A 14,804-nucleotide genomic window follows, 5' to 3' on the forward strand; every position below is an offset into this window, starting at 1 on the left:
CACATGGACTGTAGTTATTAATGCAATGGTATCATGTAGTTTATGACTGATAAAATAAAAGTTTTTTCAGGATAATTTCTGCAGAATATACTTTCATATTGTGATGCATATATCTCCTTGACTGTATGGTCATGACTCCTTAAACAAATGTTACTTCATGAAAGTTACTGCTTTGAAGTATTACTATAACCTAACATAATAGCTCTATTGTAAATATGATATATAAAAAAGGTAAAGCTTTAGTCATCGATGTGCTCTGTGATTGTTAGCTTAGCCTAGCCATATGGTGGTTGTCGTCATTCGACTAGTTTTGCCTAGCCAAAATGGCGATCACCGTGTAGGGGTCGAGTGAGATTACTAGTCACGTTTCTTCACTTTGGAAGATATAATAGTCGATTTTTGGACTCGGCTCTTTTAGCCATGCTTACAAACGTTGGGCTGCGAGTCTTTCTGAAATCTTCAACGAACATTTTTCGAGGAAGCTCGTCTCTGAGCTCCGCGGCATCACTTTTACCTAGGAGGGGTCCCGCTGCGTTAACGCCAGATAGCAGAGGTAAGTTTGAAGTTTAGCTAGCTTAATAAATGTCTTCTTTGTTTGTTTGTTTTTTACCCGCCGCAAGGTATTTTGTAAGTGTCTATGCACGCCTTCTACGCGCGTAGCGTCCTTCATTTGAATGTAGCGCATTCATCACGTGGTCACCCAAATGTTGACAGAGACAGAGGCTGACACACCTCTGGGACTTTGCAGCCTGCGACCATCACTTCATTTGTTTTTAGTTTGAGCCACAATAGCAGCTAGAGTCCGGTCAAATGTAGGTTTCTGTGTGGATCCTATTCGTTAATGTGTCTTATTAATACTGGTTCATCAATATTTGTTTACAAAACAAAAACCATAAGGATTTCGCTTAGTTGTGATTAATACATGTTGTATTAATACAACATGTATTAATAGTGATTAATACATGTTGTATTAATCACTATTTTTCATGTAGACTTTTGGCAAACCGAAAAAAAAAGTATTAAAATGTTTATAATGTAAATTCTATGTGTGGGGGGAAACAACAATAAGTGGTGGAATGTTAAAACAATTAGTCAAGTTTTCAACACATCCCACTTTAGAATTTATACAATTCTAAGCTAAGCTTTAAAATCAATAATTAAAATGGTCATTCTATAGCAACGTTTTTTTTTTATCTTATACAATTTTCTAGTCTGACCACTTTCATATTAGTTGGCACCAATGTATCTAGGACAGTTAATAGAAAATAAACACCTGTAGTGTGTTTGTAATTATTATTATTATTATTATTTGATTACCTTACTCTTCCTTTTCTCTTCTATTTCATGCAGTACAATATTGTTTATTTATTTCAATTTTGTTATTTCCTGTTGTCATAAGTTGCCTTGCTCTTCCTCCTTGTTTCCCATGTTTACATTTAAATATGGGAGCTGTGTGAGCTGGTTTTTCTCTCAAGCTTTGACAATATACATGCCAACAGTCACGCATAACAAGACAGCAGAGGGCCACAAAGTTGTAATTAGTATTTTCATTCAAGAAGGTGGCTAATAATTTAGGAACTGTGTTTATGACCATGACTGAATTGACTCCAGCTCTTAGGAGTTATTTTTATCTTTAAAGTTAAAGTACCATTAGCTGTCACACACCTACGTGTGTGAAATTTGTCTCTTTGACCCATCCCCTGAGGGAGCAGTGAGCTGCAGACATAGGGAACCATTTGGTGGATTAACCCCCACCAATCCAACCCCTTACCCCTTGTGCTATCCTATGGCGTCAAGATGACCATTGACATGTTATTCCTACCATGACAAAGGTGGATAAAGGTGGAGAGGATTTTATGTAATTCATGGACACCAGTAAAGATCACAAATCATTGAAGAAAAAAGGTTCAGCGCACTGTCTAGTGGGGTCTAGATGACCCCACTCCCAATGTTAACGTGCCTAGTATAGCACAAGGGTTAATGCTGAGTGTCAAGCGGGGAGGCATTGGTCCCATTTTTAGTCTTTGGTATGACTCTGCTTTTGACTCTGGATTTGAATACGTGACCTTACAGTCACAGGGTGGACACTCTACCACAAGGCCACTGAGCTTTAGGGCTGCTGTGTATGTTAAGAAGCCCTGAATGTTTTATTTATTTTAATATTTATGTATTTTTATTTTTTTGTTGTATAAATAAGTTTGTATGGACGTTTTCATCTATTTAGAGTTAAATGGGCATGCTGTAAAAGGAAATTGTACTTTTCTAAAAGATTAAAGCTGAACTTGAAAACAAGTGATGATAAAACAGAGGGATTCTTCTTTGTTCCTGTGATCCTTATGTGAATGTTTCCCACAGTCTACAATCATCAGAGGACTGTCAAAGCAGACGGCACAAATCATGTTTCATTCATTGGTCAGATTTTAAATGAAGTCATATTCAAATGATTACATCTGTGGCGTAATAGTTTTAGGGGGGGGGGGGGGGGGGGGGGATTTGCCCCCCTGAAAATGCAGCCTCGGTGCCGAGGAGCCAAGAAAAACATGCTTCTTCCAACGGTTATGCTTCTATAGCAGAAGTGTTTGGAGCTTTGTGGATGAACGTTCTGTCATCCTCTGCATTAGGACTAATTCTCTGTTCTCAGGATCTCCAAAAGGAAGTGGGACTTAGAAAATGGTGGGGGCTCTTCCTGATGAGAGTCTGACAGATTGCATTCTCAGTTTGAATTTTGGGTCCAAAATATCACAATGCCATGTAAATGAAAATGCATTACACCCGGGGGAGGCGCTGTTGTGCAATTTCTTTTCAATTATGACACAAAAACACCACAGCAATTTACAATGCAACAGATTTTAAGTTACTTTAAAACCAATTTTTAATATTGCAAAATTCATCTTCAATGAATTATGCTAACAAAAACCCATGACACTTTGAAGTGCTATTGATTCTGTTTTTACTTTATAAATTTATTTAAAAAAAATGTAAGATTGAATAGTAATGTCTGATGATTCAAAGAGGTTCATTGTGTCTATAAAATTATACTGCTTATTTAAATTATTTTTTAATCAGACACTGGTTTGTTTTGTAATGTAAAACGTACCGACATGTTTCGGTGGAATGCCTTCCACCTTCATCAGGGTCGTCATCAGGTGGTGGTGTGTGACGTCTTTAAAAACAGATGATTGTGACTGAGGCGGAGTCACCTGTCAAACTTTGACAAGTGACTCCGAAAAATCTGACGAAGAAATCAGAAAACAAAGGAATGGTTTACATCGCCGTACATCAGAGGAATAACAGAACGCATCCAAAGGGCTATGAAAAAACATCACATCAGCACCCCAGTTGAACCGTATAAAAAACTCGGGCAAATACTTGTTCACCCAAAAGACAAGATCGAACAAAATAAGAAATGCAATGTCATTTATGAAATCCCATGTCACACCTGCAATAAAACATACATCGGAGGAACAGGATGCACCTTCATCACAAGAAAAATGGAACATCAAAAAGAATGTGAAAAGGAAACAAATAAAATACTAACAACAGCCAGACGACAACAGGCAGTACAAGAAAATGTGAAATCAGCCAAAACGGACCACTGCAAGCAGGAAAACCACATCATGGACTGGGAAAAGGCCAAAGTCCTCCGCACTGAAGACAACAAACACCGCAGATGGATCATGGAGCCGGTGGAGATAAGAAAGCGAGCCCACACTTCCATGAACAGGGATGAGGGGGCCTTCCTGCTCTCCCACACCTGGAGCAACATCCTCCAGCAAAATGGACATCAAGGGGCGGAGTCACTTGTCAAAGTTTGACAGGTGACTCCGCCTCAGTCACAATCATCTGTTGGTTCATCAGGGTCGTCATCAGGTGGTGGTGTCACACACCACCACCTGATGACGACCCTGATGAAGGGGGAAGGCATTCCACCGAAACATGTCGGTACGTTTTACATTACAAAACAAACCAGTGTCTGATAAAAAATAATTTAAATAAGCAGTAATTTCTGATATTTAATTCCTAAATTGCACACCTGAATTGCATATTGAAATGTCAATTGCAAAATGCATTTTCATGATCTTAACTTGTCAGTTAAAACTTGAAAAATACTTTGAATTATGGAATTTTAAAAAACCTCCATTATTATTCAATACTTCCCAAACTTTTTTTAGCCTTAAAAATCAAAGTTTATAGGTAAAAATGTTGATGTATATATTGATGGTGGAACCTCACTACACTATCATTGCATATGTGTCACATTTGGTGCAATTATTTCTATTGCAATAAAAGGAAATAGAGTTTTGCCTACCATCCTATTTTAGTCTTCTGCCCCCTAGTGTTGGTGTAATTGCCCAAATTTTTTGTCATGACCAATTCATAAAATATATGAACAAAAAATGTAACAATCCTTTTTTTGTAAGACATTTTTCCTTAAATAATAATTTTGTAGTTTTAAGTCGATTAATAAACATCTGGGGGAAAAAAATCCGAAAATCAGAAATAAAGAAGTGGCGGTATCAGTGTGAAGTTTCTGTGTTATGTCTTCAATGCAGTGCAACACCTTGCTTTACTCTGTCCTCACACCTAAAAAGCAAGTTTAACGTGAGAAAACAACCGGTCTGCACCATAGCGTTTCTCACTTTTTTTTCTTTTTATTTGCGGACAGCCACAGATACGCCACCCCTTCCTGAACAGGCCGAGGAAAAACAGAACTTGCAAAGGTTTTTCTTCCCCTAGTCAAAAAAATAAAACCTGCTTGCAAAAGTTGTATTTATTTTTTGGTTTGATTTAAAAAAAAAAAAAAAAGGAGACCGTTTAGAGTAGGCCTGCACAATTAATCGCACATTTACCATTATCGCAATATCAAACTGTGCAATATGTATATTGCAAAAGTCGGTGAAAATAGCGATAAATGGTTCTCTTAAATGTGCTAATACAATCTAATGGCAGCTTGAATCAGGGGTGTATTTAAGGATTCAGAAGTGAGCTAGTCTGGTGGTATTTGCACATGTGGTTAGATTTGTAGTGGAGACAACTGGCATCAGAGCTGTAAGGAAATCACCTATTTTGTGACAACTATCAAGAACCGCTTTCCTGTCACTATCTGAGATGCACATGGGCCTTTGAACTGCAGCACAAAGATGTTGCTCAGATAGTTTTAGTTGTGCTTTTAAGTTTGGTCCATTTTACGATCTCAAAGTTGCAGTGCAAGAGTTTTTCGAGCTGAATAAGTTGGTTGGAGTGTAAATATATGTAACTGTGGAGAAAGCTTTTTTTTGTTTTTATTCACCTGAGCTTACAACAGAGTTGGAGCACGTTAACATTGATCATGACCAAAAAAGCCCTCAAAAATGATCTTCCTGTGCAAGGAAATGCATCAGTTTGTATGTCTTTAGTGTGTCGGATCAGTTTCCTTTTTAAAGTTAAGCAAACTAGAATATTGTAGGGATATACAGGGATATTGTATCAGTGAAGACGAGCGTTATCAGCTGGTTTTCTTCCCCGTTTCTGTTTACAGTAATTTTAGGTAAAGAAGCAGTTGATGTAACAGTTCAATGTCTTCATTTACACTGCAGTGTGGGAACAACCAAAAACTGCACGGAGGGGGAAAATATTTCTCTTTCATTCCAACCAGGTTTTTCAAGGATCTCCTGCAAAAGCTGTAAAGCTGTTGTGTAAAATGGCCACAGTATTCTGACTTTATGCCAGTGTTTCTCAATTAATTTTTGCAAGGCCCCTCCTAGGAAAAAGAAAATGTTTCGCACCCCCCCTAACCCCCCACCCCCTCACACATTCGCCGCGGTGACAGTATATTAGTTTAGTATCTATAGAAATTGTGTAATTATACCTAAAATTGTATCTTTTAACATTAACAAAAGACAAAACAAAATAAATCCACTTTCAACAAATTTTAACTTTATTTAGCCACAGAAACCCTGTTCTAGTCTAAAACAAAAAAGAAGCTGAAAGTGCCTGTAATAAGAAATCTGTCAGTCCTTATTTAAACTAGAAACATTTTGACCAACTGAACCATTTGATGCTGAGAAAAATAATTGTCAATAGATAATATTAAATGTAAATTGATCTGAAATATTAACACAGCAGCACCAATATATTTAACGTTTTAAGTCTGAAGAAATAGATAAAAACATTGTGCTGAAGTTGATTGTTTATTTATGATCTCATAAAGTGCAGCTGTTTTCCTGCATTACCTGCTGTCTTTATGTCAAATACTGACATCAACTAAACCACAGACAGACAAAGAATACAGTAATGGAAAATAAAGACACGTCATCAAAATGACTATAATAGTTCATAAAGAAAGACATTATTAGCATGAGCTGAGTCACCTAAAGGCACGCCATGATCCTGGTGTTGCGCAACAGAGGGAGCTCTCCGCGTCCGCGTTCCTGAGCCCACTACCCCTCCCCTTTCATTCTAGCGGTGTGTGACAGGAGACAGGAGCAGCTGCAGGGACGGCAGTTCAGTTTGAGGCTGTTACAAACTCTGTGATAGAACAGATCATAAGAAACCAATAGGGCCGCAGATTTTTTTCCAAACAATGAGCCGCTGTCACCCCCCCCCCCCCCCCCCCCTTTGCGCCCCGAGCAATTGCCCGTATTATCTGTACCTAAAACCGCTACTACTGCGCCCCCCCCCCTGGCATCGCATCGCGCTCCCACTATTTGAGAAGCACTGGTTTATGCTAACAGAGTTGTGGGTCTTTTCTGTGTCAGTCGTGTCTAAAACTGTCCTCTTTTGTGTTGTTGATAGGATGCTGCTTTCCTCTAGCTTTTAATGCTCCAGAAGGTTTTGCTGCATCACAACCAGTAAGACAATATGCTCGAGTTGCAAAGACAAAAAAGACAGGTCAGAACTTTAAGCTGCATCTTTACTTACAAGCACATTTCCCCATAGCATTTATCAGAGGATGTGGTTTGTTTCAGACACCGGGAGCCAGCTCAGTGATCTCACTCCAGAAATGCTAAAGCTGGATTATGCAGCTGTCCCTCTTGCTCAAACGTAAATATACACACAGCATTCTGTCATATTTACATTAAAGCTACATATGCATAATCAGTTTTTTATGTATTTTTAACAGAACTGATGATATAGTGAAACGTTTGCTTTCTCTGGAGCTGGCAAGCCATGTAAGGATTTATGTCATCGTTTCACCTGACTGTTGCATTTTAAATGTTCTTATTTGTTTTCCTGAAAAATGTTCAAAGACACTTACCCCCCCCCCCCCACCCCCAAACAAAAGTCATTCTTAGCAACTTGGCTACATCTGTGTTTCCAGAGTGAGAAGCTCCAGCTGAAGAAGGAACAGCTGATTGCAAAAGTACAGAGGGATGAGACTGACCGCAGCTCAGTGGAAGTCCAGAGTAAGTGTTTTCGGTTCTTGCTCTGAGGCAGCGTAACAGCAGATCTTTTGAGAACTACCGCTAGCGTGAGCATCTCATAAAGAGAAATACTACCACGCACATGGCAGAGCAATTTTGGTAGCCACAGCTTTGAAATAGATTTTGCTGCATGTGGTTTGATGTTCCACGGCTGAATTGACAACCACAGAGACCAAAATCTAATTTTTGACTCACCAGACAAGATGGCTGGAAGATAAAAAATTAACAAAAGCTACCAGCCAAATGATCCTATTATTTTGCTAAGAAAAAGTATAGGTGTTAGTGTAAAAAATATTACGTTAAATGCAAACATATTACACAATAATAAAAACGTCAGATAAAAACACCTTCTTTTTTTCCCTAAGGAACTCCTTTATTGATTTCAAATGAACCTTTGCTCCCTGCTTTTTCACGCTTTCTATGAAATGTTTTATTTTCCATCATAAATAAGTTTTTTCTGTTTTTTTGCTGAAAAACTCCCCCACGAGAAAAGGGCTTTCAGTCACCTGTAGTCAGAACAAACTGTAAAGTCAAATTCAAACCTGCTGAGAAAACGAGGACAGATTTCCTAAAGGGGAGCAGACTGACAGAAAAAGCACTTTTTTCCTAATTCTGCCTCCAGTTGATTCATTTTTACATTCAATCATGACAGAAACATCCTAAAAACATGAACATGTATTGGATTCTTGCCATGATGTCATTGACAGTAAAGATGCAGCTGAACACCGGCTCTGTAATGTTTCAGAGGCACTTCTAATAAAGTTCCATACAAAGTGGGTTCATGTCTGTCTTTATGTTTATAAAACACAGTTTTTATAAGTGTTCCATGAATTAATTTTGTACCACGTCTTAAAGGCCGCTCTGAAAATATAGTCTGACTTTAAACCGGTCCGCGATCACTCGTTTGCATAGCGTTTAGCCTCCAAATCAACATTTTTTATGAGAAGTTATGTTGCTGCTTGAAGTCCAGCTTTTTCTTCTAGTTCTTTCTGGATCCCGATCAAATATTCTGCTGCTTCTTCAGCCAAAGGCTACACCAGGGTTGGTCAAACCTTCTGACTCGAGGGCCACAAAGGGTTCAAAAATAAAAAGCCCCGGCCGGCTCCTTTGTTGCCAGGGCGTAGTGTCTGGGATCATCATCAAGCTGGAATGTTTCATCCTGAATGATCTCACTGATGGAAGGAGGTGTTTGACCAAAATCTTGCCAGACATGGCCTCATTCGTGTTTTATATAATACAGATCATGTCATCCTGGCCCCTTTACAGAAAAGCGTCTCCAAAGCATAATGCATCCATCCCCGTTCATTGCAGGGGATAATAGTATTCTTGGGATGCTACTCTGCATTTTTCCCCCTCCAAACACGGCACATGGCGTTTGTACCAAAGCGTTCCATTTTGGTCTCGTTTGATCACATGACATTCTCCTAATTCTCCTCTGGATCATCCAGATGGTCTCTGGAGAACTTTGGACAGATCTGGAAATCAAGGAGGGGAACCTTTGGAGTAATGCAGCATCTGAATCTATAATAACATAGTGTATTACTATGAGAGCTTAGGTCAATGACCTAAGATCTAGGTCATTCAGTTCTTGGGTTTTTCCTCAGCATTTCCTAGATCGCATTAAACCCAGGATCCTCTTAAAGACGTAACAGGTCTGTGAAGGACAGAATTCTTGCTTTGAGCTAAATACTTTTTTTTTTCTGCATCACTATGCCAATAGTCTTTAAGAATCCTAAAATGCATTCTTTCACAGCTGAAGTGTATCTATTCTGAACATTACAGGCCTCTCTCCTCTTCTTACGTGGTACAACTTGCAAAATCGGTGACTGACAAATACTTTTTTGTATTTATGTATATATTGATATAATTGTTTGAATCCTCTCACTTTTTTTTTTTTTTTTTCGTTTCAGTCGCTATTTTAACTGCCAGAATTCGAAACTATGGGGAGCATTTACAGAAACATCACAAGGTGAGTCACAGTGGATGTTCTGCTGTGTCTGGAAGATGAGCTTTTGATCTGGCCTACAGCGGTGACATCACAGGTTTTTGGGGCTACTCGCTCATACTATAAAAGCTTTGAGCTTCCTGTCTGCCTTCCTTCCTTTGGTGTGAGGCGTGTAAGTTCACAGGATTTCCTGTGTACTCCTCTGCATTGAAAAAAAAACGTGAATAAACAACGGCATGGTTGGAAGTTTCCATGCTGCAACAGGCTGTAAAGGTTTCAATTAGGACTGCAGTGGACCAAGTTTAGAGCTTAAAACTAGGGGAGGGGGATCCTTGACCAACATGCAAAGAAGTATTCATATGAAATAAGGTTTAGAAGATTGTTTTGGTTTAATTGGTTGTCTTTTATGAATTTGTGGTTCACTTTTACGTCCCTCCCGTCATTCTAGGACAAAGCTAACAAGAGGCGGATGCTCATGGCGATTGACCGAAGGAAAAAGCTTCTGAAAAACCTACGATTGGTGCGATATGAGACCTTTGAGAGAGTTTGTGAGCAGCTTGGCATCACCTACACTTTCCCTCCGGAGTACTACCGGAGGGCCACCCGCCGCTGGCTGGCCAAGAAAGAATTCTGCATTAAGGTAACAAACAAACCACAAGTCCTGGAATGTTTGCTTTTTTTGTTTTTTTCAGTAAACAGCTGGTTGCTGTTTATGGTGTTGCTTCTCACCATAGTGCTTTTTTTTTTTCATCTCTCTTCAGGTCTTCAAGGCTGTTCAGAAACAGAAAGCAGAGCAGAACCTGAAGATGAAGCAGAATTTAAAGACCACAGAAACAGAGGAAACTAAGGCCACAGCAGTTTAGAAACAATTAAAGACTTTTTCTCAAACATCCCTTGTCTTTTAAATGATTTCTTTTTCACTTTCAGTTGTGTAAGGGTGGCGTACATTTTCTGTCAAAATAAAAGTGCTCAAATAAAAGTTACAAAAATGTCAAATGCAATTTTGTTAAAAGTGTCTGTATGTAACACAAAGCACTGAAACGAAGACCTCGGGTAAGAACGGTTGGAAAATTGAATGTTCAGTATACAAGTCTATTGAATGGAGGGTTTTCCAAATGTCAGAGACAAACCTGGATAAACATAGTTGCAAAAAGTTATTGCAGGATTTACATTTTTAGCAGTGAGTGGACTCTGTGCAGAAGAAGATTGAGTGAAGTCAATTAGAACGAAATCTAAAAAATGCAGTGTATCTCCAGAGCTTTCATTTTTTTCTACCTGAGAAGTGGCTTTATTTATTTTTTCTTTAACCCCATAAGACCCGAGCTTTTGTTTGACATCCCTTTTTTTTTGACAGCTCCCCGGTTAAGCAGAATAAACTGCTGTGGTAATAAAAACCCCAAATGTGATTTCCACGCATGTGGATGCCAGGTCTTAAGAAGTTCAAGCATTTACAGATGGCAGTGTTTCATTTCTCTGCCTAATTTTCCCTCAAGGTTCAGCATCACCAAACATTAAAACGTCGTCTTCTGTTACCTCAGATCCTGAGTAAATCCTTATCATGCTTTTGCAAATGCCGTGGGTGACATGCAAAGCTACATGATTAAAACCTCAACTTTGAGTGGCAAGGATGTTGTGCAGTTGCGGGTGTCATATTAATGTGTAGATTTGAGGTGCTCTGACGATGCTTTGCATGACTTCCCTGAACTGTGCATATCTGACGTCAGATCAGAACCTCTTAAATCTCTTTAAAAAAGGAAAAAACGTGTCAATGACCTGAGGCATTGGACCTACACCCACCTCTGATGTCAAAGCAGAGTGGCGGTTCTAGTTAATTTGTCCTTTGAATCGGCACAGATCTTTGTCATCCCCAGAAGCAGCAGTTTGTCACCAGCGGCAGCAGCAGTTCACAGCTCAAGTTAGTCACAGTTTCCTGTGTGGTGTGCAGCTTGTCAGTTCGATCAGGAGAGGCTCAGACTCTCAGAAACTTCTGGTAGGTGACACACGTTTTATTCATTATTTCTGTTGATCAATTAGACGGCAGAGAATAATAATTATGTGAAAAATTGACTATATGTTCAATCTGTCAAAATATATGCATTAAATATAGTCAGATTGGGGGTGGGAATTAATACGATCTTTCTTCTACCCACTCATATTTGAGCGCTTTATCAGTTTCTACAAATTGTTTTGTGATTAGTACAATTCAGCTTAAAGCTTTTAATGATTTTTTTTCCGCACTTAAGCATAATACAATTCTCTATTTTATAGTTTACCTTTAAAGTTCTTTACATGACTGATTGTGCTTTGATTGTTGTAACCTTTACTAACCTTTTTGCAGCTAGACTATGGTCATGCAATCCAAAATTATGACCTGTAACGGATTAAAAAACGTTGAGTATTGAAAGAGAATGAGGTTAAACTTTGTGCAAACTTTTTGAAAAAACTGCACAACTTATGAAAGACACTAAAAACAACATAGATGCATCAAATTGATCCTAAATTAAAAATGCATAAATACATACATTCAATATCATATATTGATTGAAATTGCAGAGGAGCTTAAGACTAAGACATGCATTTTAATTTTAGGTCAACTAAATAAATTTAAATGATTTTCTGTAAAAAAAAACAATTTAAAAAGTTGTCATTGTCACCAATGGAAACCTTTTTTCAGGTGCTTTTGTATTTTTCTTGGCAGTTAAATAAACTCCACCCATCCAAATCATTGACATGTCAAACCCTGTGGTGACCCATCAGCCTGGTGCAGGTGGATATGGGACAAATGTTCAGACAGGGGAGTGGAGCACGGGCTTGTGCTCCTGCTTTAATGACTGCCTCATCTGTAAGCACGAATTTGTTCACACTATCTGAGACACACTTGTTTCATAAATTCTCTAATACCATAACCTTGTATTTTGCAGGTGCCTTGGGTTTTTTCTGTCCAGCTGGACTGTCCTGCTACACAGCACACAAGTATGGAGAAAACTTCTGTTTGGGTTGTGTACCAGGGGGCATGACAGCCATGAGGACTCATATGAGACTCACTTATGGTATTCAGGTAGGTGTTTCAGATTTGTCGTTAACGCTTGTGAAAGATGGTGCAAGAGTTTTTGTTTTTTCTGAAGTTGTGTCATTAACACAAATTTTTTCACATTTCTTAATACAAGGGTGGACTTTCCGTTTGCTAAATCTATGTTGTAATTCTTTGACCAACAGGGAACAGTATGCAACGATGCCATTATGGTCTTTTGCTGCGGACTTTGCGAAATGTGCAGGATGGCTCGGGAAATCCGCATCAGAAATGGAGAAGTGTCTATTTAACGAGATATATATAGTAGAAATCACGTGGAGGAAGTAGCTGTATATTTCTTCAACTTTGGTTGCGAACAAACAGCAGCTACCAAGGTATTAATAATAAGGTTTAATCAACTTTGTTTTACTCAGTTTAATGTTTCCAAGTGTTAATGTTTAACAGAAACTCATAATAGTATGACAGCATTTTTTTAACCGTTTTTATGGTAAACAATTAAAATAACTGCAAAAAATGATCAAACAAAGTGCATCAGATCAGTTTAAAACAATTATGGAACTTTTAAAAACATTTCTAGTTGGGTTATGGTTCTGCAACCAAGAGCAGAACTGAGTTTGTGACTTGCCCCTTATTGTTTCAGTGAAAAAAAAGCAAAAAATTATGTTTTATACCTGCTTAATGGACTTATCAGCTGCACCAATTTATCATTTGAGTTCAGAACCAGCAGTACTTTATGACAGAAGCTTTACATCAGAGCTTAGTGTGCTTAGGTTTCTTCCCTTATCAGCATTTGGATTTGATCTAAATAGAGAATGTTCGCCTTCAGACGTGTCAATGCAATGACCTATGAAGCCACATGCTACATCAACACCTGGGGGATATAACAAACTGTGGTTCTGAAGACACCTCTACAATGGAAACTACCACAGAAGCTCCTTTTTAGTCTTTCAGACATGCGCAATCCAGCTGTGGACAGATTGCGTCAATGTGACAGACAGCTAACCAGAAAAAAAAGGGCCTAGTTTTGTGGGCTTCTTTCCACCCGTGTCTTATTTTAACTTCTAGGTTTCTTGTGTATCATTTTTCTAAAAATGAAGCTGAAATCGTTTGTCCTTTCCAGCAGTGGCCTTATGTTCAACAACAGACTTTCTTTTTCCTTTTTTTTTTTTTTTTTAGCAAAATCAAACACTGACCCTGACAGAAATTCAAATTTAATGTGATCTGACATACATAAGCATTGACTTTTCAGTTCAGATGCGGTGCATATTTAACCAAGGTATCATAAAAAGTGCTTGTGTTTACAAAATAAGTTTAAATAAAATAGACAACAGTTTTATTTCACCTTGGCAGGCTTTTGGATCACTACAAGTAAACATGAGACACGACTCTGTTAGCATCCTTGCCCTAATGAGCTGTCAAGATGAAAGAGGAACCTTGAAACCAACCAAGTAATATTTTATTCAAATACCTACACAAGTCCCCACTTAAGTAAATCTTGGGTGAAATATTTGTGTTTCCACAGGATTGATTTAATAAGTAACTGAACTTTATAAATGTTTAATTTACATCACAAGGAGGATTTTTCTTTCTTTGTACTTTCTTACTTTCTTACTGATTTTTTTTTCTATCTACACTCCTTTTTTTCTAATTATTAAAAAATGTCAGTCAATTCCACTTTTGGATTGTTCAAGACCAATTCTGAAAATGCAAAACATGCTGTTCTAGACTTGATTTTTCATACAAATCCTTTACTTTTTTTTCTGTCAAGTTGATAGACAATAAATAAATTACAAATGTTATGATGTTGCATATCTCGTGTATTTGTTTCAAAAATAAATTTTACCAAATTATAAGATCTGGTAAGTTTTTAAGTTTTTATAAATATGTTTTGTCCAAATGAATCATTGAAGAATCCCATGGTTTCTTGCACCTGATTGTTTAGGGGCTTAAACTGAATGAATTTGAATTATAGTGGCTCTTTTGCTTTACAGTTAATATTGCAAAACAGGACAAATATCAGCATTACAGAACCTAATAATGCAGTGTTAGCATTAGAGTGAATGTCACATAATGTACATTTCAGATTTGTGTTGTGGTTAAAAAAGTGATTCATCAATTTTGGTAGGTCTGACCCACTAACTTTTCAGAATAAGGCTGAAACAAGAAGTTACGCAACAAAGCGGAATCTTATTTGGTTAAAACATTGACCTGACTTAACACAAAAATGAGTAATGGAAAGACAGGTGAACCATCATTGTCCCATTAAGTTTAACTCAATTTACTGCACTTTTGTTTGACACAGGCCTCGTCTGCCTTCCTTTTATTTATTTATTTTTTTAAGAAGGCATATGAAACAGAAAAAAAATTGATAGTACATAGTTTTTGGGTTTCTATTTATTTATTTTTTTAAATGTAAAAGGTTGTT

At 37.9% G+C, this 14,804-nt stretch overlaps 2 protein-coding genes across 2 annotated transcripts; both read left to right on the forward strand.

Annotated features, from left to right (window-relative positions):
- The first annotated feature begins 283 nt into the window (after positions 1 to 283).
- On the forward strand, positions 284 to 10,349 carry mrps15 (mitochondrial ribosomal protein S15). The gene is made up of 8 exons (XM_023964188.1): positions 284 to 553; positions 6,775 to 6,870; positions 6,948 to 7,023; positions 7,103 to 7,151; positions 7,301 to 7,385; positions 9,314 to 9,372; positions 9,797 to 9,988; positions 10,110 to 10,349. The coding sequence occupies exons 1-8, from the start codon at positions 421 to 423 to the stop codon at positions 10,209 to 10,211; spliced, it is 792 nt and encodes a 263-aa protein (XP_023819956.1). The 5' UTR covers positions 284 to 420; the 3' UTR covers positions 10,212 to 10,349.
- A 1,729-nt stretch (positions 10,350 to 12,078) lies between these two features.
- Positions 12,079 to 12,669, forward strand: LOC101172524 (cornifelin homolog). The gene is made up of 3 exons (XM_023964144.1): positions 12,079 to 12,190; positions 12,270 to 12,406; positions 12,565 to 12,669. The coding sequence occupies exons 1-3, from the start codon at positions 12,079 to 12,081 to the stop codon at positions 12,667 to 12,669; spliced, it is 354 nt and encodes a 117-aa protein (XP_023819912.1).
- Positions 12,670 to 14,804: the final 2,135 nt, after the last annotated feature.

The sequence above is a fragment of the Oryzias latipes genome, chromosome 16 (assembly GCF_053564925.1).
Source record: "Oryzias latipes strain Hd-rR chromosome 16, Olatipes_Hd-rR_3.1".
NCBI lineage: Eukaryota > Metazoa > Chordata > Actinopteri > Beloniformes > Adrianichthyidae > Oryzias > Oryzias latipes.

Coding starts and splice junctions, on each gene's coding strand:
- mrps15 (XM_023964188.1), top strand. CDS start 421: ATGCTTACAAACGTTGGGCTGCGAGTCTTTCTGAAATCTTCAACGAAC. Junction 554..6,774: donor GTTAACGCCAGATAGCAGAG/GTAAGTTTGAAG, acceptor TGTTGTTGATAG/GATGCTGCTTTCCTCTAGCT. Junction 9,989..10,109: donor AGAAAGAATTCTGCATTAAG/GTAACAAACAAA, acceptor ATCTCTCTTCAG/GTCTTCAAGGCTGTTCAGAA.
- LOC101172524 (XM_023964144.1), top strand. CDS start 12,079: ATGTCAAACCCTGTGGTGACCCATCAGCCTGGTGCAGGTGGATATGGG. Junction 12,191..12,269: donor CTTTAATGACTGCCTCATCT/GTAAGCACGAAT, acceptor TGTATTTTGCAG/GTGCCTTGGGTTTTTTCTGT. Junction 12,407..12,564: donor GACTCACTTATGGTATTCAG/GTAGGTGTTTCA, acceptor TTTGACCAACAG/GGAACAGTATGCAACGATGC.